The sequence below is a fragment of the Salminus brasiliensis genome, chromosome 4 (genome assembly GCF_030463535.1).
Source record: "Salminus brasiliensis chromosome 4, fSalBra1.hap2, whole genome shotgun sequence".
NCBI classification, from domain to species: Eukaryota; Metazoa; Chordata; class Actinopteri; order Characiformes; family Bryconidae; genus Salminus; species Salminus brasiliensis.
In genome coordinates, this window is record NC_132881.1 from 36250584 (window position 1) to 36275154 (window position 24571).

Sequence of the window (24571 nt, forward strand, 5' to 3'; positions counted from 1 at the left end):
GTACGGAATAGACCAGAGGGCTGAGGACACTGTGCTGCTATTTTAAAGAGGTTTCACACCCTGTATGTTTGCTTGTGGGTAGAACTAAAGTGTGGATGTGTCTGAAGGGGACAGAATGACCTTAACTAATGGACTTAAAAGATTAGCCAGCACTAATCACCTGTCTCACCCAGCGCTCTCTCTCTGGTCCTTACTCAAGAGCATGTCATCCACTCTGCAACACTTTTATTCAGCTATCCATCCATCTTCTCCCTCATCTCCCTCAGCAGCAGACAATCCTAACATGGACCGCTTTAGCCTGTAATGCGGCTGAGAACCTGTTATTCAGGAGCCAAAGACTGTTTAACGGGTCAAATGATGACCGGGACAGATGATAAGAGGTGATGGAAGGTGTCGGGGGTGATGTAGGGCAGCAGTACATGAGCGGGTCTTCTTATCAGACAGAATTAAAAGGTCTTTGTGGAGTGAGTGAGAGTCATAAGCGCATTACTGTGGATGAAATACTCAGAACACACACTCTTCCGGAATAAAACAGTGTATTATCTCCATGCACGTACAGCTAGGTAGTACATTAAACATACACTGTTATAAACACATATTTACAGGTGGTCCAACATAGCAGAATTCACTGGCAATTAGCAATATGACACTGCTCAACTGATTCAATCACTGGTAAACAAATTTTACCAAAGCAATTGAAGAGATTTGATAGAATAGCCAGTGATTAGGTGCATTAATACTCCCCAGAATGTCCATACACACTTAGCAGAGCAGTGCCTGAATGGTTTATTGTAATTCATTCATTATCCAAACGGGTAAAATGAACAAATGTCGCTCCTTTCTAAAGTCACTATCACTGTACTGACTGAAACAACTGTGGTAAACACTGACAGATATTGAACGTTATTTTCTTACAGCATAGAGTTCATTCTTCTTATCATTGAGTCAGTGAGTGTTTGGATGTGTGAGGTTTTGTGCAGTGTGTATCTTTTTTTTGTCTGAATGATGTGTGTGTGTCTGTAGGAGGCATAGGCATGTATAGGCATTATACAAGCGTATGTGCGTGTGTGTGTGTGTCTGTGTGTATGATCAGCATGGCAGAAGTCTAGCTGAGTTCACCGGTCCAGCCAGCGCAGTGTGGGATAGCGGTCAGACAGTGTCCGGCGGAGCTGGCAGTTCTGAGTCTTGTCCCTGGTCTCCACAACACACTCAACCTGTTCAAACATGACAACATGGCACAACCTGAGCTGAAACCTCTCAGACATTTCCAGCACCAGCATTACCAGCACCTGAGTCCGAGGCTGCTCAGTTCAACGAGTCACTGACTCGTTAAGCTAATGAACGATTACGTAAGCACACACAAGTGACAGTTCTGACATCTATGTTACACAACCCAGACAGGAGGAGGCGATTTCTCACCTGTGCTTTGAAGAGTTCTGCTTTGTCACTGTACCGACTGTGGCAAACATCCAGCAGCCTGACGAGGAGAGAGGTCATGTGCAAATGTCAGGAAGGAGAGGTGGAGGATGACACAAACAGCTGAGCCCCACAAGTCTCTTTGGAACAGAGCTAATCAATAGTGTCTGTATTGAATCTGCAGTACAGCGTTTCTGTGTTGTGTTTGCTTAAACTCATTAAAGGGCCCATATTCTGCCATATCTGTAAAGTCTAATTCTAACAGTTTTATTTACTAAAAAGAGTCATACCTCATTTCTATATGACCATGTCCAATCTCTCTTTACCACTGGAACTGAACAGGCTGTTTTTATTACTGACTATTACTTTAAGACTTGACATGTTTGTAAATGTATAAACTATCTCTGCCCTGACTGGTCATCCTGCATTTTGCCTCTGGATTACTCTAACCTCAACATGAATGGGTGCTGAAAGGCTGAATATATAGGGTATATATATGTCAATGGATTTTGTGGCCTCACAAAAACATTCAACTCAAATCGTATAATTTTTTAAATCATATAATTCGTTTTCAGTTGTGGGCTGTATTGACTGGGGAGTGAAGGGTACCTCATCTTTTATTCTAAAAAAGTAAAAATGGTGACATGATATTGGCCCTTAAAGTGCTGAAGCCACATATTTGATTATTAAAAAAACACCATAACTGAAAAACTGAAAAGCATAGAACTACATTCATACTACATTCATTAAAGACCATAATACACAAAGAACCATGATTCTGTAAGACAATACCGGCCATAAGGATTGTTATTTACTGCTTAGAAGAATATTAAAGCAACACTATGGAAAATTGGCAATTCTTGCTCCTGGGCTCCCCTACAGGCAGGCAGTGCGCTTTGAGCTATCACTATACGCTAAATTAATGCATCAAATCTGCGCTGCAGCCTAAACATAGCTGCAAACTGTACACTGTCATGCAGTCAGACTCTGCTCTCTTCTGAGGTCTTCTCTCTCTTTCATTGCAGAAATTTAAGTAAAAGTAAACAACACCTATTTTGCTCCAACCCCAACATAATCCACTCAGTCACCGTCATATGTAATATGCCAAGAGAATCAACACAGTGGCATTAAAAACTCCCCAACCAGACTTTTGGCTGGTCAGAGCGACGCAGATGCATATATGCACAAGTATAAATGCTTACAACAGTGTAGGCCACTTGTGCAGGCTACACCATAAATTCTGTGTTGCCTTGATGCAGAAGCTAGATCTGAGAGATACGGAACCGTCACTGAAAGTGAAAACCTGAGGTTCACTGACGTGGTAGAGTAATATTTTTACACAATTATGAATTATGACAGGTTCAGATTTGGGTTAAGCAACATTACACAGTTCTCACAAGCTTTAGCCTGCCTGTTTCTCCAAAGTTACACATTGCAGCATGCCAAGCCTGGCGTAGCAATGATAGCAATGCTATTCTGCCTTTTACAGGTCAGTGGAGCATCACAATGATTTCAAAGCTGTTATTTAAGGTAAAAATGTTACATAATGTTGCTTTAAGGACCAACTTTTGGATTTCGAATTATTTATGAGTGAGAATGCATTTACCAAATCCACACCAAATGGATTTTTTTTTTTCTCTCAATCATTTGCCTGTAATCTGTTGAAAAAGCCAATGCCATGACAATATCATAGTAATGTTTGTATATTTAACTGTCTAATGGCACTGCTGAGAAATAACACACATGTGTATAAACCTCTGGGGCCATGATAAGTAATCCCTGCAATTTGCAATGATAACAAGACAGCTAACTCACCTACTTTGGATTGTTATCTTCTCCAATATTAAACGAATAGAACTATGATTTGCACTTGGCCAATCCTCTGCATTCATTTGCAATGAAGCAGAGACAAAACATGACTTATCTGAACTGTCTTGTGACTTTGATGAGCTTTAAACATGAAAGATGGGCTGTCTCATTAGAGCATGAGCGACTGTCACTGAAACAAAGACGCGATTATGGGTATAACATAAAGAAAGGCTCCCCTTCCTTTTGGAAAATGTCTAATGGGATGTCGTTACACAGTGTAATTTGCATCACACATAATTTTCCAATAGCCCTCTAGTGTGAAATAAAATGGCATGCAAGTGATGGAGTATCTCAAACTGCTCAGGCTATTAGAGGGAATCATATTTTTTGTTCCCCTCAAGGTTTGGGGAACTGTTCTATATACCTTTTGCTTGGTGGGGACTATGGATATAGACCAGGCCTAATGCATTCTGTCCCTTTCCAACTCACCTAACATCTTCCCGGGCTAGCATGTCCAGTAGTTTAGCCATGTCTCCTGGCCAGTCTCCCAGCTGAACGGTGAAGCGGCTGACGCGGTCGTCCAACACCAAGGCTCTGTCCACGCACTGCCTCACTAAATCCAGCTCCATGTTAGCACTGCTCACTAGCACAGCGACCCTGTAGAGGTATAAATATATAAAATAGAAATAAATGCACCTCTCCATGTTTTTTAAACATATGTGGTTCATATCCAATATGCAGGAACTGATTTATGGTTACAAGTCAGTTACTCCATTCCTGCATTCTAGGATAACCTGGATGTTGGTCTTAATCTGCACTCTCTAATAAATCAGTCTTTTAGATGGTCAATATCTAAACATTTCCCTTCAAAATCAAAGGGAAAAAGCTCAACTATTACTTTTATTATTATTATTAACACTTTAGGACTGATTTCTTATACCACAAAGTATTCCAGAAGCTTACACAGCTGCAGCAGTCTAGGGAAATGACGATGGTTGAAACCGTGCTGTTATCAGATATAACATTGCATTTAACCACTCAGACTGTATGAGCTGAACTCTTAGGCCCCATCCACACATATCTGGATATGTTTGTGAATGTAGATTTTTCTCTTTGACTGCAGCAGTGTTTCTAAAAATCTCTCCATTCAAAAGGAACACAAACACGACCCTAAAACACCCATGTGAGCATGCCGCTCCAGCAGGGTGGGCTAACACCCCACACAGTATAAAGACTGATATGTACCATGAGCTGAAGCTTCTACAATAGCGCTTTTTTTACATTGCTGTTGTGACGTAGATCGAATGTGAGTCACTCCTGATCAGGTAGATAAGTGGAGTGGAGGACTTTCTGTCGCAGTGTAATGAAAGAGTAAGCTCTGTTGTTAGTCGCATTGTGCATTATGATGTCACTGTTTTCCACATTAGCGCTCATTATTTATGCTTTAGGCACTAATGAGTATGTCGGCCATTTTTCACAAAGTGTCCAAACCATAAAGTGGATTTTTTTTTTTTGAGGGCACTACTATCTCCCACAATGCACTTGAAATATAGTATAGTGAACACTGTAGCTCACTACATCCACTGAACGTGGAATGAAATGCATTGCAAATCTTTTGTCACTAAAGCAACAGACAGTGGAACAAACTGGAGCTGAACATGTTTGCGTATATAATGATAATTAATGGGACACAACGTTAAGTCTCGCATTAATGACCAAAGACTATTCCATGAACAGCACAATGCTTTTACTGGTTTTAATTCAGAATTCAGTTCATGTGTATGAAGCTGAGGTGGCTCAGGTCAGATCCTCACGTTTGATTATGCAACAGGTTCTGACGCATGCTGATGATGAGGAAGTGTCCCAGTTCATTAGTTTTTCTTGTGCTGCTTAGTGAAATAGTGTCTAAATAGTCTGCTCTGAATAGTCTCTTCCTAAATAGCACAGTACTAATGAGGGAGTAAAGAATCCAACCGAGTTTTCTGTTTTCAGTCACCTAAAACACTGTGCAACTAAAAGTCGAAATGCGGAGGAAAAAGCTTAGTCTTTTGGAATCAGCATGGTATTATTACACTGTCTCATACAAAATGGCATTGCTCAGCAGTGTTAATCGCATTAACATGTTGCCCCTGTGAAGAATAACTTATATCGACTGGCTCCTAAAAGTCTTACGTAGCGTAGCGATGTTAGTGAGTGGAAGTAGTGAGGGGAGATGAGTTCAGCTCACCTTTTACCCTTTAGCTCTGGCAGCTGGCCAGCCAAGATGGCCGCCAATCCCATGGCTCCTTCAGTGTCTACCGTTGTGTGCTCATACTCCTGAAACCTCAGCATGGCCACCAAAGAATCCTCCTCTCTATGGCGAGAACAATAGATCAGTTCTGGAGTAAAAGGCCTGTAACTGTAGCTTTATCAATGTGTATACCCTCACAATTCTAAGCACACCCTGTTAATCTAATATTAATAGAGCTATTAATGTAAATATGATGAAATTGTGTAAAACAAAGTATGTAAGTAAGTAGGTAAATATTCAGAGTAAAGTACAAATCAAAGTACAGTTGTGAAGTACTGTGTACCCCCCCTCCCCAGCAGACAATGCATAATAACACACCTCAGTGCACCTAAGGCAAGCAAATTATTGCTGCTGAGCTCTAAGATCTTTTAAACAGTTATGAAAAACAATATACCTGACAGAAATGACTTTATCCACTAATTTCTTGGCCAGCTGGAAAGTGTGTGTTCCCAAAGAGTGCTGCACCAAATCTGTAAAGAGCGAGAACAAGAGCTCATGTCAAAGCTGTGTCTAAATGTGGAACAACCCACCATAGCTGGACGAAGGGAGAACGTTTAAAGCCATATTTGGGACCCAGTATAGTAGTCAGAGTGATTTAAACTGGGGGTGGATGCTGAATGTAGATAAATGAATGCATGTGTTACCTCCATAGAGCTTTTTATTTGGGGTGCAGTAGAGATCCTTGATTGGAGAGTCTGTTTTGAAGGACTGGAGCAGAAGAGGAAACTCCTCTGGCTCAACACCCTATCAAAAAAATAAAAAAGCAACGGTCAGTTATAGGGACTCTATAATGTCGGGAAACAGTACATGGAAACTCTATACTGAAGATTGACTTTAGCATAATCTAGCATGATGGCATTCCCAGTAATGGTGAACCTAAGGCTTCTAGGAACAAGGTTTTAACCCATTCGCAGTCCTGGTACAGATCTCCACTGTCCTGAGCCAACTTTGTATCTCTGAAATTGCAACTTTATAGGAGAAGGGAACAAATGCTCTTAATGTTCAAAGTAAGTTAATATAAGAACTTATATCTGAACATTTTGGTCAATATTTCGTTATTCATAATGTATTGAATGCACAATGTAAATTAAATGTCAATAAAAAGAAGTATATACACAGATCAGCCATAACATTAAAACCACCCGCCTAATATTGTGTAAGTCTCCCACGAGCCACCAGAACAGATCTGACCTGTCTCTGAAGGCGTCCTCTGGTATCTGGCACCAATACGTTAGCAGCAGCAAGTCCTGCAAATTGTGAGGTGGGGCCCCCAGGGATTGCATTAGGCACCCATGACCCTGTTGCCATTTCACTGGTTGTCCTTCTTTGCACCTCTATATACTAGGAACACCCCACAAGACCTGCCATGTTGGAAATGCCCTAACCCAGTCTTCTAGCAATCGCAATCTCGTCCTTATTAAAGTTGCTCAGATCCTTTGCTGCTTCCAACACATCAGCTTTAAGAACTGACTGTTCACTTGCAGCCTAATGCGTACCTTCCACCCCTTTATAGGTGCCATTCTAACTTTGATACGATCTTATTCACTTCACCCCAAAGTGGTTTTAATGTTCTGGCTGATTGGTGTAGCCAAAGATTTGTCCTGATAAGAGGGATAAAGCCATGTCTCCAAAGTGCAGTTAGAGTTTCACTGAAACATACTATGACTGAGATGCGAGGGTTGAGGTGTTTGATGGCAGCCGCAGTGCCAGCCAGCACTCCACACTGTCCCCCAGCAGGGACAATGACTGCATCCAGCTTGGGCACCTGCTCATGGATCTCAATGCCTACTGTACCCAGACCTGCCAGGTATACTGCACTGTCGTCCCTGCAAGGTGGAGAGGAGGACAGATGGAGGTGCATGGTGGATGGTTTAATGCATGGATGAACACCACAAAAAGTGTATTGTGTACACTCATTGCATTTGTATGTGTAATGTAAGTGAATTCCATCTTGGTGCGTGTGGATGCAGACATGTGGCTTTCTTAACGGTCACTAAGTCTTGGGTTTCAGAGTGTGTTCATGCAGCAGAGCTGTTGGATGAGGTAAAACAGTAATGCACTCACTCCTCCAGGCAGAGGTAGCCGTTTTCCTTGGCCAGGTGGCGAGCATGGTTTTGAGAGTCACGTGCCGTGCTGCCATAAGAGATCACCATTGCGCCATAGTCCCGGTACATGCGCAGCCGTGGAGGAGAGCTGTATGCAGGCATTATAACAAAGACTGGAATTCTCAGCTCCACTGCGTGATAGGCTACTGCCATGGAGAAGTTACAGTCTGTGGCCACAATCACACCTTTTTTCTGCTGGTCCTGTCAGACATGCACACACAAAATGCACAGAATTCTTCAGAAGTCACATTTTGCCCTGTGATTAATGCACATTGATGTCCTCCCACTCTTTAAAACCCCATTCAAACAGGCTCTACAATTCATTTTTCAAAGTTTATACTATGTCCAAATGTTTGTGGACACCCCTTCTAATGAATGCATTCAGCTACTTTAAGCTGCACCTAGCAACAACACAGATGTCTCAAATGCACACACATGTCCAGTCCCTGTAGTCATGTATTGCCAATAGAATAGGACTCTCTCTGTACCAGATTAACATGAACATACTGGCACCATGCCTAATGCCAGGCACAGGCTAGAGGGGTATGAGCTGTGGAACAGTGGAACTTTGCTCCATCCAATACTTTTGTCCATATAGTATATTTTGAGTAAGGCATTAACCTGTTACCTGTTTCAGTGTAGAGAGCAGATACAGAACTCCTCTCTCCTTCAATGAGCCTGTGTAGTGGAGGTGCTCTTTCTTCAGGTAAATCTCCATGCCGTATAGTTTGGATAGTCTGGAATACTGAAAGGCAGGAGGTATGACTTGTTTGGTTTGCAGTGAAGCTGGATGATAGTTTGTCTATTCAAGACCCCTGAGTGTTATCCCACTGAATAGTTCTCATTCCTTCTAAACCCAATCTCCTCAAGACATTTTGGTGTTAGGCCCTGTATTCCCAGCAGGAAAACCAGCAAAACAAAACCCCAGGCTAATCTCCTCTTGGCCCTCCTGAGAAAATGCTACAATTTGAGCTTTGATGTTACTCTTCTGCCCTTAGTAAATCAAATTTTACAACACAACACATCTCTCAAACAGCAGACGCTGGCTGCTTTTCATATTTACACTTGCTATTGTGTTTGGATAAAACTTTGGGTGGTGGGAGGATATTGTTTGGATGTTGATTTTGGGCCAATCCTTGGTATTTCAAACTGGAGAACATGCTGTCAGAATGTTTGTACAGAGGCTGAGTGGCCAGTTCCCAAAATAATTGATTACAATGAACATACTGTGCAAGGGGTCTTCTGAATTCCTGCTTGCTGGATTTTTAATGCAGCTGCACTGATGTCCTCAAACCGGAGGTACTCCACAGGAGGTTTGGGCGAAGACTTGTACTCCTTGCTCCTCTTGACGGAGGGTTTGGGAGGAGCCATTAGTTGGACCTCAGGCCCTCCTACAACCCTGGTCTCGAAGGTCTTCACGTCCCCATTCAGGTACTCCTCAGCACCAAAGTCTCTGAGACGCTCTGGACAAATGAGGGTGGGCCGACGGGCAAGGGTTCCATTGCTGATGGGGCCATCCTTATGGCATTGCCCATCATGAGTCGAGTGTTTCTTTTTGCTGGTGCCTAAACGTTCCTCTTCACTGTTATAGAATAGAAATACAACATCAGAACACATCAGTTCCTGTCCATCCTGTCCATACATATACTTTCTTTACGTGCTAGTGGAAGAAACATAAAGATATGTAGAGACCCCTCTTGTTTATGCACTGTTACTCAAATGAGATTAGATTAATCTTAAGGAAAGTCTGTCAGGGGACATACGCCTGGAGAAAGGGATCTATGGTGACAATGAGAAGAAGAGAGAATCCCATCACCGATGCCTGCCAGATGACTTGGCTGAATCACCAAAGCCAATGACTGAGGGTAAGCTAAGCATGTGCTATGTAGATTAACTTTCCCCTCTATGTCGTCTTTGACTTATCCTTTTGCAGAACAGAGGATAACCCACTCTGGAGCCTCTATATAAAAATACCTCACTGAAAACCTTCCTGAGGTGATTGGGTTCATTACATACTTGATTCGATCTAACAGGATCTATGCTGCTGGTGCATTATATGAATAAATACAAGTTAAGTTATTTAAAGAAGAATACTACATGACTAATGAATCATAGAGAAAAGTGTAAAGAGTATTATTAAGGTGCTTTGGTCCTGTGCTTATGAAAATATGAAGCCTTAAAAACAACTAATCCACTCAAGATTTTTGATTGGCTCTGTTGTCCAGCCTTTCAGCTCTAATAATATCTCACCAGTCCAGATTTATTCTCAGAAGTGACCTCTTACCCCATTCTCACTGCCCTGACAATCATACCTTGCCCATGACACAACACTCTGCCAATGCTGTCCCTTTAATATTTATTGATTGCTCTTCCTCCTACCTTTCTGTTTCAGCTTCAGAAAACTCCAACTTTTGTTGCCTCAACTTGTTTTTCTCTGCATGCATTACCTCCAACTAACCATCTTACCCTTCTGTTTAGCCTTCCTTCCTTGGATAAGTCAGTAATTACCGTGGCAGGAAGAGGAGGATGAAGGAGAGGAACAAACGGAGGAGTAAGCACATTAGTGTGTGGAAATCAGGCAGGAGCGTCCTCCTCCCAGGAGCATTAAGGAGCTGCAAGGTTGAAGGCACACTGGGAAGAGATGGAGGACCTTGAGGTGGATGAGGTGCAGTTGCAGGAGGATGAGCAGGGTCAGGAGAAGCGTTAGACTTTGGAACAGTAGTTGCTTCAGAAGACACTCTCTTTAAGGTTCCAGAGCGGGATATTTCGGCTCTGCCTGAAGCAGTTTGAAAATTACAGGATGTGGGTTGAGGCTTTTTGATGGATAATGCCTTTACTGCAGTGGCAGATACAGGATCTGTAGAAGATGTTTGGGAGGTAGAGGCTACTGTGGAGGGAGCAAACTTAGGAGTCCTAGGAAGCTTTTGGGAGGACACAGCTGACAGGTTGGAATGAACCAAAGTAGGAAAAGCGTCAGGAAAAGGGGTTTGAGTAACTACACTGTCTTTAGAGGAGGTGGTAGGTTGAGAGGAACATCCCAAAGCCATTACATTTACTGAGCTGCCACCATTATCTGAGCTGGCACTTGTTGACGCAAGAAGACACTGGGTATCTTTCACATTTTGAGATTCAGACTCTTCCCACCTTTGCCAGAAGGGATCATACTCCTCGTTGTCACTGTATCTCCTTCGAGGTGGCGATCCCTCACCCATGTAGTTTGCGTAGAAAAACTGGGCAGCAAAGTTCATCCTGGATCTTGGGTTGGTGCTCTAGGCAAGTTCCAGGATCTCCTTTAGTAAGGGTTCTCCTCTCCTATGTGTAGGAATGTGTTCAGACTGCACAAGAGAAAGCACAGGAGTCCCGTTCGCCTCCACCTCACACAGCCGTACTGCACAACCCTGGCTTGCCTTGTGAGGCTATTTAAGGAGGGATTACCCCAGACAAATGCCAGCCTCTCTCCTAGCCTCCCCACCCCTCCTGACCAAGCCTTGAGCTCTATTCCTGTCCCGTACCTGGTTTAAACTGACCTGTGACGTGGGCTAATCAGACACTCTAACGGGATAGATGGAGACTTAGTGCTTATCTGAGAAACAATCAGCCTGGGCCTCGAGTGTGGGAGGAAGACTGGACGATCACGGGGAGAGGCCACTGTACCCCAGGACCTGTGTGGCTGACCATCAGGACAGGCCAAATCCTCTTCAACCAGGATCAGATGTGAGGAGTCACCTCTACCCAGAGCTGTCTGACCATATCAATTACTGAAAGTCCAATGTGATTTAAAAATTCCTAGATGGTGTTTGATGATATTAAATTGACTATTATGGTTATTGTTTTATGGATTTTGCTAATTATTTATGTAATTTTTATTTTTATTGTAAACATAGATTAAATAGTAACTTTAGAATAAAAATGTTCATCAAAAAACTTTGAAAAACTTTGCTTAAGTCTTGAGGAGGCCTTGAAGGGCAGTATCCTGCAATATGAGTTCTTACCTTTTTTCAAAAACTACAAACCAAAAATCTGGGTGTGATAATCTGGATGTAAAGTCCAGAGACAGTCGAGGAAAAGGGTTAAAGTTCACTCGTTTCTTCACAGCGTTCACAGCGTTTCTTAAGCATCTCAGAGAAAAGTACGCTTCTAATGGCACAAAGATAAGGCAAGCACTATCACTCCTGAGATAACACAGGACAGTGAGAGTGGACAGCCAGCCTAAACCCCCTCTGAGCAGTTGGGACATGTCGCTGGCCAAAGAGCTGATCTGAGCTGTTTCAGAAAGCTGAAAGACAAGGGATTGTCCTGTTAGCAGGGGCGCCATGTAGGAGTGAATGTTGGGCAATTCTAAGGGTCTGTGACTGACAGGGGCCCAAAAAATTTATTCATCGACTATTTTGGCAGAATTGTGGGCCCAGTGTAAAATCTTTTCATGGGGCCCAAAATCCCTGGCAGTGCCCCTAGCAGTTGTTCATGCTAATCCAAATGTATTTTCGCAAAAACTGTATGTTCAAACCATTTTAATCTCAAATGGCCAACTGCCCTGGATCTCCATTCTTCAAGCAGTTTTATCTGCTCTGGAAAACCTTTCATTCGCTTGGCTTTGCTGGTGGATTTGAAAGCTCTGGCTAGACTGCCGTTCCATTACCTTTACGGGCTGCTGGTGGGGTTCCCCATCCTCCTATTCCGCCTCTGTGTCCCTATTGCAACCAAACACTGCAAGTGTAAGGTGGGTGGGTGTAAAGACCAGGAGATGAGGGTACAGTGAGTGTCCACATGAGCGTGTGAGTGTGGGTTAAACAGGCTCAGGTAGAGAAGCAGCTCATGCACTTTTCATGTTCATGACTCTAAGGCAAATTCCTTTGCAGGCAGAATAGACACAGATTGTCCCAGGAACTTCTTTGAAAATATTAGAATACATTTCATGCAGAGTTTAAAAAGTGCTGTGTGTTACTATCATGTTCTCAACACCACTATCATAAGGCATTTTTTTAACAGCTCAGTGACACAAACAGCATCATCTGAAATTCTATACTGACCATTTCAAACAACAGTACAACAAGTTTACACAACACCAGGCCTGCACACTGCCCTGGACCTTCTGTACTGACCATGTCAGTAAGCGCCCTTACCGTACTCTGCTTATCCTTTCTATCTGTCCGGCTTATGGGTGCAGACAGTGCTTGACCATCAGACCATGCCAAATACTGTCCGGCCTAATAGAGATGGACGTGTTTACACTGCAAGCTTTCTCTCTCTTGCCATCTCTCTCTCTCTCTCTCTCTCTCTCTCTGTCTCTCTCTCTCTCTCTCTCTCTCTTATTTCTCTCTCTCTCTCGCTCTCTCTCTCTCTTATTTTTCTCTCTCTCTCTCTTATTTCTCTCTCTCTCTCTCTCTCTCTCTCTCTCTCTCTTGCTCTCTCTCTCTCTCTCTCTCTTTCTCTTTCTGTCAGTGTGTTCATTGGCATTAGCTAAAACAATAAAAAATAACTGCAATAACAACTGTAATTCTCAATATTTCATTTTTGCACATCATCCAAATCTAGCAGTTGTCTAGCAGGACTTGATGCATAGACCAATAGAAATGCTCCAAAAATGGATTTGGAATAAGATCTTTTACATTCACTTCAGTTTAAAGTTAAGAAGGTTTTTGTCCTTCTCCTGTAAAATTGTCATTTTGGAGATACAAGGTTTTTTGTTTGACCATGACGATATGTAATTGTAATGCATGCATGATTATGTTCTAGTGATTGGATTACTACTCACTCCAAGTAAACACACACACTCGCTTACACACTCACACACGACTTGCATGTGCATACTTCCTGAGGTTGGCTGGCTTGGCTTCAGCTCTGTTTCAATTCTGCTGGAGAAAAAAAAATAGTCCCACCCCACCGACCCACTGCTCAACACACACACACATACACACACACACCCAGCCTCCCCCATCTCTTTTTCACTCTCTCTCTCTCTCTCTCTCTCTCTCTCTCTCTCTCTGTCACTCTCTCGCATTGCCCTCCTCCAAAAAGAGAACACTTTTTTTGTCCTGCCTGAGTGTTTTCATTAGAAAAAGAGGCAAAACGCAGAGTGAGTAAGAGAGAGACGGTGAGGCAGGGAGTGGGGGCAGAAAGAGAGAAAGAGAGAAAGAGGGTCACGCACACTTAGAAGCCCTCCGAAACTTTTAAGGTAATTTCTTCTCACTCTGTTTCCTCCTCTGTTCCTCCAGAAATGCATGAATAATGTTCTAGCTCTGACTGTGTCAGATGTTAACATGTGTAACTTTTTAATCTGTAAACTGTAAACTTGGGTAAATCAACATGCATATAGTCTTCTGCAAAAGTTTGAACACCCCAGGCGAAATAACATGTGCAGTTGATGTTCTAAATGTACATAGAAGGACACACACTTCTGCATGGTCTACAGGTTACAGTTTTTTTGCTTAATTTAACATATAAAGATGTGAATGTGGCATGTGTAAACGTTGTGTTACATTCAGAAAGTTAACATGAATTACATCTCAAATTTGCAGAAAATGCTATTGTAAGTATATTAGTTAGACAATCAACACAATGTGTCATGAAATTGGTGGGTGCCCAAATTTAGTATACACATAGCTGAGTTTAAATGTGTTTTGGTGTATTTACTTTACATGCCGTTGTGTTCTTTTGGTCTCACAAATAAAAGCCTATCCAGGGACAGGGGCTAAAATTGAGCTATGGCTATAAGCCTTAAATACATGTTGTATCTTCATGTAATATGCTTATTTTCTCTACCAAACAAACAAACAAACAAACAGATAAACAACCCTCTTCTTTCCCTGAAGCTGGACGGTGTGTCGGCTCTGAGTCATGGCCCAGTGCTCCACCTGCATCGGTCTCCTACTGCTCCTGATTGGCCAGATTTCTGCTGGTAAGAGCCCTTACAGGGTGAGGTGGAGAATGCAGGCGTTAGGAATCTTTATAAGGTATTTCACAAGTTTCACAACTCACAGTCTGCAAGTCTGACTCTCAGTGAGGAAGCTTTATCCAGAAGAGTGGCCTGTGTTCTGGATTGATCTGTGTTGTTCTTAAAGGAGAAAAGAAACACTAAGAAAAGTAACGGAAAAAATAATACAAAAGAAAAGAAACAGAGAGCCCTCTACCAGAGCAAATATTAGATGCATGAAATTTAATAACGTGTGTGTGCGTTTTACGGCGCTTGGAACATCTGGTTCTGATTTGGCCCCTGCTTAGCTCTGTTCTGAATGACAGGGCAGTGGAAGCTCACAGTGGACATGGACATTTCATGCACGAAATACTGTAGTTAACTTCAGTCATTACAGAGCATTCACACCCAGAACCCAGCAAAGTGGACTGCAATGTATTCTCTGCAGGAGGAAAGTGTGTAGTATGGTAGACGCTAAGCGCTCGTATGGTTATGTTGACTTCACTGGCAGCGAAATCTGAAATAATTACAGGAATGTGTGTGATCTCATTTCCTAAGAATGGAGAAATACTCTCATTTACTCCCAAATACAGAAAGGCACCTCTTTCTCCTTCTCCCCTCCCTCCCTCCCTCTCTCTCTCTTTATTTTTCTCTTCTACTCTTGCTGTCTCTTTGTGTTTCTATTGATCTAGGAAACACTCCATCAACCACAGTTAGTTGAGGTTAACAAACACATTACAGTATTTTTCCGCTGGCCTGCCCCGACCCACTATTAGGCAAGAGCTTATAGAGGCTGAAGCCCAAATCCTGTGCTCCTTTATTTCACTAACCCCAATCTGAGACGGACTCTGTATTCTGCATTATGGTGTTGTCACTACTCCAGAGGCCTCCAGCTGTTGAATAATGGGTTTGTGTGTGTGTGTGTGTGATGAGCGCAGTGTTTTTTGTTGGGTTGTAGCTTGTTGCCTTGGTGTGTGTGATTATTACTCCGGATATTGTCACAGCTGGTCCAAGATTCCCACATCATTAACAACAGCATCGGTCCTTTACTTTTCTAAGCAGACACACATACACACACACACAGATAAACACACACAGATACACACTGATACTTTCTTATTCTGTTACTTACCTATCTCTGTTTCTGAGGAAGTGTAGATTTGCAGTACAAACATAACACTAGTCAATAAATATAACAGCCATCACTTGTATCTGAAAATCTGTGAATTGGTGCTCATTTACAGACCCTGTCTAACCTGTTGGGGAAAAAAATACATTGATCTGCTTATATATAGTGGGTATTTGCTTCCCACTGTTGTATTTTCTGGTCAACATCAAGGTGCCAGGTCTGAGTTTACACCAGCGTGCAAAGTACCCTGTGACAATTGAGGGGTCCCTATGTCCCAGTGATAGCTGACTACCAACTTACCCGCCAAGCAGAGTAGACCAAGTGTACAAGTGCCGTAGAGTTGATATGGAAATGACAGCCTGGAGTGTTATTTTAACATTGATTCGACGACCAGTTTGATTAGCAAATCTGTGATTTTCTAATTAGATCAGTCTTTGTTTTGTGATTATATAATAAAGGAGTGGAGCCATACCTCCAAAGGCAGAGGGATAAAAATAGCTGTTTTTAAAAAAAAACAAAAAACTAATAAATATTAAACAAAATCTAGACTACAGCATAACAGTAACTGAGTGACTGAGTGACTGACAAAGGACAACTTTCTATTAGACTAACTAAAACTAAGGATTAGGATTGTGTGTTACGCTTCACTGCTCAGTCAGTGGTTAACATCTCTGAAGATTATCACATTCTAGTTCAGAACTGAAACCTTTACATTTGTCACACAGTGTAGACCGGAAACTGTGACCAAGTGCCTAAAAATTGGAGCCTGGGCCATGGCCATCAGCAGAGAATTTAGAGAACACTGGGCAGAAATTAGAGTGGCTTCTGCTTTCTGGTAGAAGTCCAGACCCCCCTCTGATAGGTGGAGACAGATATAACAGGGTTGTGAAGACTTCATTGTGAACAAGGTAGAGATTGGATTTGTAAGATATAAGATCGGGCAGAGATAGTCCTTAGGTATGTTCCTCCTCCCAAAATGCTGTAACTTGACTTCATGCATCTCAGTTAAACAGTTTGTGGTTTAGTGAGCAGCAGCTGTCCTCTCTTTGACATTTGTCTCCCAGCTGAAATTGAGCTTTTAACTGTCTTGCTGCTGAAACTCAAAAGGCTTTAAAAGGGATATTGCCCTGAAACAAGGTCCTACAGCCCCCTTGATCAAGTAGCCATGATCCATTTAGAAAGGTACAATTCAATGCCCAACATCTAATCATGGATTTTACCAGAGTTTCCCTTTTGGTGTAGACTGGCAATCCCAAAAAAATAATAAAAAATGGGGAGAAAATATTATGTGTGTTACCTCCACCAATCAATGTGGCTTTTATCAAACTAGTGAATGAAGCTTTAATGCAGAAGAATTCCCTGAATTTCTATCCAGAGCTGAAGAATCTTACAGTGTTTTTAGTGATCGGGCACAGTGGGGTTTACAACTTATTTCAGCATATGGTTGGTCAGTCAAGCATATATATTAGAATAGTAGGCCACAACCACATACTTCTCAGAAGTTCCTAATTGGCCAATTTAACATTAACATATCTTTTTTAATAAACAGTCTGGATGCTCATCACACAAAAAATCGTTTATGTTCCCTGAGACTTTCAGCTTTGTTCCAGTGTCCCACCAACAAGGTCCAGCAAAGACAGCAGCTGACTGTACTGACTGTTGATGGACCCACAGCCCTCAGCCAACTGTGTCCACACGGGCTTCCATGTCTTTGTAACAAAGCCCCAGGCAAGCCAAAACACGGAAGAATTTATTTCTCCAGTTCCAGTGTACATGCTGAGTAGGCCTAAACAAACTGCACAGATGAGAATATCTACTAAACGGTTACTTTAAGAGAAGAATAGTGCTGCGTCCTTCATTTATCTTTGTGATTTCATTGGATCTGGTCCTGGATATCCTTGGCTCGCTTATTGAAGGACTAATGGTGCTTAAGTTGCACCATGGGACAGCAGCGTAGGAGTAACAGCAGGGATAAATCACAGGCGAAATCCTTCACGGGGCACCGGGGAGCAGAGACTCTTGGCCGGAGAAACGTAAACCTCTCTTATCGGGTCATGTTTCTGAGACAGATGACTATTAATGTGAGGAGAACTAAATTGCTTATGCGTAAAGCTCTGAGGTGGAGGTTGTCATTGTGTGTTTTCAGTCCATTTTTCTCCACTTAAATCTTACTGTTAAGCACTGCAACGCAAAGCATACATCTCAGATCAGCCTGGTTTTGGTGCACAGGGAGACCTATACATGCTTACTTTAAAGCTGGTAGTATATTCAGTTGTATATTCCTCCATTCAGAAGTACACTGCTAGACAAAAGTATTTGGACACCTGCGTGTTAATTGTTTCTTCCAAAAACGAAGGGTTGAGTTGATCCTGCTTTTGTTGGAGTAACTGTCTCGGCTGTCCAGGGAAGGCTTTGTACTAGATTGTGGAATTAATTCAGTTGCATTCAGTTACAAGAGTGTTAGTGAGGCCAGGATGTTGGATGATCACCACCATCACATCTCATCCCCAACTTCCCAACTCATCCCAGAAGTATTGGATTTCTATTGACAGTGCATTCATTAGAAGGGGTGTCCACAAACATTTGGATAGATCGTGTATATACTGCATTTAAAAGTATATGCTGGAAGTACATTTCTCCATTTTTTTGCTCTCAAGATTGGAGGCTTTATTTAATACAGCAATAATATGGTGTTTATATGCCTTCATCTGGTAAGACATTTGCCTCCAATTGGATGTACATACTGGAACTGTACCTGCATGCATTTACTTATGGGCAATACGGGATAGCGATGTTATGAGCAAAGAAGCATTATAAGACCTTATAAGGGGCTTTTAGTTTTGCGCACCTTCAGAGGTCAAGAAAGGAGAGACAGCTGTAGTTTCAGGTCAGTTGTGTGTAATACTTGTGTATGTTTTTTTTTATCTGAGAGTGTGTGAAGGAGGCGAATGTGTAGCAGTCTTAGATCTGCAGTGATGTCATGGAAACTATCAGCATTGAGGCCGGTGTCTGGCTCAGTAAACACCGCCCTCCTGCTGTGTTTACAAGGCAAAACCTGCAGCAGTGCTGAACAAACACACAGGTTACTGTCAGCCAACATTTAGCACAGCATAAGAGTTTGATACCTGAATCCATCAAAGCCTGCGACTTCCAGAGACTTGTTATCATGAAAAATGAAGCAGGTCTAAAAAGTCTTAAAGTCTCACTGAAGCTCGTACCGCCCAGTCCAAAAGCATTTTTGCTGCATGAGTAAATTGCTTAGCTGGATGTTCTGTGTGTGTTGAGGGGATTTGGCAATGCGAGCCACACCCTGAGCTCTGCACATTTTAGTGTGTAAGTAATGATTAGGAAAGAAAACAGCAGGTTTTAATTTAAAGGTTTTATGTATATATTTTTTTTGTTTGTTTCTTACTAACACAAGAGCTCTCATCAATGTGGGATGTCTGTTAAAGCAGATGAGACAGTGGGATGGAGGATGAGAATGTGATTACTGTTGACATAGACCGGGAAATCTACACTGACAGGCCATAATGAACAGTACAAATAGCAAGAGCTGTGTTTACTAGAAGTGAAAATGCATGAATACATGCATATATTCTACATGTTTTTTCAGGTGTTATTATCTGAAGGTTGCATTTGAATGACAGGTGTAATCACTCTTGCCAAAAATACCTGAGCTAATGATTTTCCTTGACATTTTCTGTGTGTTTAATATTAGTGCCTTCTAGAATCAGTCATAGGTCACCAGTTAAGTCACCAGGAAACATTAGAATCTCTTAATGGCCATTTATTAATGGCCACACAGACTGAGATTGGATATTTATTGGAGATTATTTAAGCATGCAAAAAGGAATCCCATGTTGGTGTAGGCTGTCTTATGCCTGTGCTGGTTTAGATAGTCAGACAGCGTAGATAGTTTACAAATGTAACCCTATTTAATTGGGCAGTTAAAACTTAATAATGGACTAAGACTAGGATTGTAATCTTGAACTAAAGTTACAGACATATATTTTTATTTAAAGCCCAAAAATCTGTAAGCCATCTTAAAAGGCCTAGAAGGCCCTGAAGGTCAGCAGTTGCTGGTTTTACTGTTGACCGGCCTTTGCTAGCAGGGATGCAGTCATAGAAGGATTTCCAGTTCACAGCACTTACACTTACACCTTCTCAAGAATACATTTTATATTTTAGTAATTTAGCTATGAATTAGTTTTTGTGGTTTAATTCAATTCTGTTACATTGGTGACTTGTGTATTATTTTGCTGTTACTTCCAGCACATTTGTCCTAGTCTGGGTCCTAGCACACAGCCACTAGTAGACAACTGGCTATAGTTGGACCGGTTCTTAGTCCAAAACCATAGTAGGTTGAATGTGGGCCACAATGTCATGGCAAGCCTTAAGTTTGGCTGCTACAGCTGGACCAGATTTGGTACACATTACAAAATATTAGCCTTAGTGCCTGATAGCTAGGATCAGTTCCTATGCTAATAGGTGCTGGATATCGGCAACATTTCCACTGCAGTTTCTCAGTATTTAAGCAGATTTTTTGACCTGATGCTGTTGCACTTTTGGAAAGGTAATATTATCATATTTTTTTTCCTCAGAGCCTGAGTCAGATCCGGCAAAGAGGGACTCCATCACAGCGACCTGCAAGGACCAGAACACACTCAGCAACAGACTGGATGTAGTGGAGCAGGTCGCTAATATTCTTTCTCTCCATTTCTGTCTTAAATTGTAGATTCCTGGTAAGTGGAAAGCAGTCTAAATGTTCTACACAGTGCAAAGAGGTGCTGCTCTTTTACAGCAGTCAGTCCCAGTGCAGGATGGGGGATCAGGTGTGGGCCTGTAGGTCTTTATCACTCCTTCTCTAGCCAGTGCCATTGGCTGCATCAGCAATCAGTCTGGCTCTTAGTTAAACTAAACATTGTTGGAGCAACTTGAGAAAAGTCTCGACAACTTTCTATGTGTTGTCTGCCAATTCCACACTTCTTCCCCCACCGCTCTCCACTTCACCTCACATTCTCTCTTCATAAGCTTATTACTTACCTCTGTTTTCCTCTGCCTCTTGTCTGGCTTCCCATTTAAGCTCAGTTGCCATCCTTTCCTTATTATAGATGATTAATCTCTAACAGTATTTTATGAATGCAAACATTTAACAATGAATGAGACCATTTGCCTTTACCCCAAATGTGGTAAATCTGATGTGTTTGGAGTATTTCTGTGTGGATTATATGGATTATTATGGATTCATATCCCACCAGTTAGCATTGTGGTAACGGTATAAAGTTTTATAGATTTGCTCATGTAGTGTCTGATATTGTTGGACATTTACAGAGTTTTGTAAATGGTTTTATCCACAGTGACCTACATTTGGATCATAGGTAGATAAATGTAACATTTGCGTTTACCTAAGAACTCTTATTGGTGTAGCGTGGCAACACGTCTGGGGGAATCAACTAATAGCCTGTCACTGTAAGGATGTAACTGTGTTACATACTGTGCTACACCAACCACTATGAACATTGCCATTTATAAACGGACAAAATCACATTGCAGTGGCAGACATTTTCAAGCCTGTTTCCCTTTTGTCTAAATTTGATTTTATTTCAATTTAATAGTAATTACTTAAGATTTGATTTATAGCTCTCTGTGACTCCTGTTTGTCTTTTTCAGTCATCCGTCCTTCATGTTTCCTTTTCTCATATCCATAATTCAGTCATTTAGCCTGCTCATGCTTCACTCCACCCTTCTTCTTCCCCAGCATCCCTTCATCCTTCCTGTCTCTTTATTTCTGTATGTTTCTACTGTGGTCCACTGCTAATCAATCACTGCAATCCAAATCTACAAGCACTGCTCTTCTTCACCTGTCTTATGTTCTGTCTCTGTGTTTCCTCCTCAGAGGGTGGAGGACACAGTGCAGAAGCTGGAGGTGGAGCTGGCCAGCCTGCTGGATGCTATCGAGAGCCCTGAATTAAGCTTTCTGTTGAACTCTAACAATGCTGGACCTGCAGTGCACAACCTAGATGAGAGCAATTCCAACCCACGGCCCTGAGACTCTCTCAGAGAGGGAGAGCGCACACTGTAGGACTAGAATATTGCTCACTTATTTGCCCTGCGTTACATATTTTGGAAATCTTATTCCCCATAATCTCAATTGTATTACAGAACATTATACCCATTAATCTAAGAAATGGTCTGCTTGTCGTCTCCCCCTACTGTCCACACAGGCCTACACCTTTGTTTGCCTACAAAGCATAGATTTCTGATGCATGAAGTTGCTTTATGAAGCAGACAGAGCCAGTGCACTTAAACATTTTATTAATATTTTCAGTATCATCAAAACAATCTATGGGATGCCAAACGTTAAATAGAATCTATTCATACGTATCATGCCGTCCACGTTTATTTGGAGACGATGCTTCGCTTTGTACAGTCAAACATCTTCAATTGATAAAGCAGTCCTAGAGAATGGATAACAGAGCAGTGATGGCACCGGCGGAAGAGCCGCTTAAGAGTAAGTTATAATGTCAGTGGCAAAGATGTCAGGACCAAGCCACATAGCTACGGCCGTGCGCCCTTCCGCAAGATCCCAATGTAGTTAGTGGTACATGCAGAAATTCAGATGTATGCAGTATGCTGTGGCCTCAGTGTCGTCAAATGACAGTAATTCTTTTTCATTCATGTTCACTTGAGGTTAATAGCATGTTTAATTTCAGAAACATTCCATGTTTTTGTTTTTCACTTACCACAATAAATGCTTGTTTACAAATGTTACATTGGTCCTATGCACTACCTACACACTCACCTAACTCTCGCACCCACACGCACACTCGCATTAATTGGACATAAACAGACAGACAGAACGACAGACACACATCGGACAAATACAAACAGACACAGGCACTCATTTTTTATTTAGAAATGGCTATGCAAATGGTACAAAAGCTTTGGCGTTTTTGCCTACAAGTTGTGCCTGCACACTTGGAAACAGAAGTTGGAGGTCACTGTATGAAGGCATAGCTTCACACAACGGCTCTATTTTATCATAGTCCTATTTTTTTTCTCTCTGTCTGTTTATCTTTATATTTGTTTAAGTTATTTAAGCGCGCCCACATAAAACTGTGGAGAAAAGGTTTTGCTTTTTAGCTATGTACATGTTTTACAGAATTAGACAATACAATTTAAGGTGGAGAATGCTACATGTTCCCACATGTCACAACCGAGATAGATGGCACCACCTTAAAACAACCACTATCATATTCATAAAGTACGGAAACAACGCTACTCTAAAGAAAAGCCCCGTTCTTGTCCACTAGGGGGAGTGCTTAAGCCACATCAACGCAGAACACAGTCCCCATATGTAACACAGAAAACTTACTGTCAAAAAGAGTACTGTCAAATACCTTAATCAAATAGCATAATTAAATGGTGTCCTATAGAGGTAAATTTAAGCCTACTCCCCAGGTGGAGTGAATATCAACAGTAGTTCATAAGCAGCAGGAATGGAAGGGGGCTGGAGTACATACTGAAAGCACACTGTGGTGTGATCTACACTGATGCGCTCTCCGACCCCTCCAGAAACGAACATCTTAATAAACTCTAACAGTCAGAGGGAGAAACACAAACCGACTTGGCAACAGGTCACCAGTGAGCAAAGTTCTGGCCAGAAGCAGCTAGATTATAAAGACAGAGAGTTACAAAAAAACCCCAAACAAGTCATCCACGTTAACACCATAACAGATACCGACGTAAGGTTAGGAAGGTGACTCTTGAGAGCTGAGGTTAGGCTCCTCTGCTATATTTACTTGCAACAAGAATCACATTTGCCTGCGACAAAGCATGGACCTTTTTCAACACACAACAATAAGTCGACTTTCCAGGTGCCAAGCGATTTATCCTTCTACCGAAAGACTATTGCCTCTATAGAACTCTATGAACTGAATACGAAACCACTAGTAGGTGACAGCCTGCTTTCAGAGGCAGGAGCTGAAAGAGCAAACAAAGCAAGTCTAAAGTTCAGAGAGCTTTCACCTATTCAATAATTAACTGCCCTCACCACAGAAAACGCTCAGAACAGAGTTCGCTCATCCTCGATCTGCTGCCCTCGACACATGAACACTGTTCTAGCAGAGTCCTATTGCTCTGGGTGTCATCATGCGTTTCTCAGGCAGCATCTGTGCAGTTTGTTACCTCTAAAATGTCTACTTTACATCATGCTGTACAGTTATGTTGCATAGAAGTTTGAGCTTACTCTAGGGGCCACGTAGAAACAGAGAGACATAGAGAGAAAGAAGAGGCCGTGTTGCTGATCGTACAGGCATAACCCAAAACTGTACTGTGGTAAATGCTACTGGGAGGGAGAATGGAGCAGTGTTTGGCTCTAATTCGGCCGTCTCTCCGTGCTGCGTGCAGTCAGAGGGACGCACTGAGGGCTTTATAGGCATGGTGAGCGTGCTGACGCCTGAGAGACCAGCAGGAGGTGCTGTGCTGTGCCTGCGGCGCTAGGAGCTGCCTGGAGAGGAGCAGACAGAGCCGCACATGCTCAGCTTGGAGGTCTCAGGTTCGGCCTCAGTTTCCTCGTCCTCCGTGCCGCCCTCTGCCTCTTCACCCTCTCTGTCAGGGTCCCCTTCTCCTTCTCCTTCTCCCTCTGCTCCTTCACCTTCTCCCCCCATGCAGCCTTCCTCCTGTCTCCTCTTCAACCTGCACACAGAGATAAACAAAAGGTTTAATTAAGTAGGGATGGTAAGACATACTGCAGTACCTCACACTGTACAATGCAAGCAGGGATACCCTGAGACAGATTAGCGTTTCTGCTACACAAGAAATGTGATCAGAACGTGATCTGAGCGATTGGATCACAGTAGGTCTCTAAGATGCATATGGCCCTGTTTATACTTGTACTCACTAGCATA

The 24571-nt window shown here is 42.3% G+C and overlaps 2 protein-coding genes across 2 annotated transcripts in view; both read right to left on the bottom strand.

Moving 5' to 3' along the window:
- Positions 1–1115: 1115 nt before the first annotated feature.
- On the bottom strand, positions 1116–10868 carry LOC140554177 (L-threonine ammonia-lyase). The gene is made up of 11 exons (XM_072677020.1): positions 10765–10868; positions 8848–9202; positions 8249–8365; positions 7580–7821; positions 7176–7341; positions 6160–6259; positions 5910–5985; positions 5453–5578; positions 3715–3882; positions 1420–1477; positions 1116–1214 (listed from the first exon to the last, which is right to left on the bottom strand). The coding sequence occupies exons 1-11, from the start codon at positions 10866–10868 to the stop codon at positions 1116–1118; spliced, it is 1611 nt and encodes a 536-aa protein (XP_072533121.1).
- An 11098-nt stretch (positions 10869–21966) lies between these two features.
- The window catches only part of LOC140554848 (serine/threonine-protein kinase 32C-like), a 109007-nt gene continuing 106402 nt past the window's right edge, over positions 21967–24571 (bottom strand). Inside the window, exon 12 of the mRNA XM_072678259.1 lies at positions 21967–24359. Coding sequence (XP_072534360.1) covers positions 24161–24359 — 199 coding nt within the window. The 3' untranslated portion in view covers positions 21967–24160. The remainder of the gene's footprint in view (positions 24360–24571) is intronic.

Excerpts from the sequence above, each read along its gene's own strand:
- LOC140554177 (XM_072677020.1), bottom strand. The coding sequence starts at position 10,868 with ATGAACTTTGCTGCCCAGTTTTTCTACGCAAACTACATGGGTGAGGGA. Across the intron at positions 7,342-7,579 it reads GGCTACCTCTGCCTGGAGGA|GGACGACAGTGCAGTATACC; the intron begins GTGAGTGCATTA and ends TCCACCTTGCAG. Across the intron at positions 1,478-3,714 it reads CTAGCCCGGGAAGATGTTAG|GCTGCTGGATGTTTGCCACA; the intron begins GTGAGTTGGAAA and ends TCTCCTCGTCAG.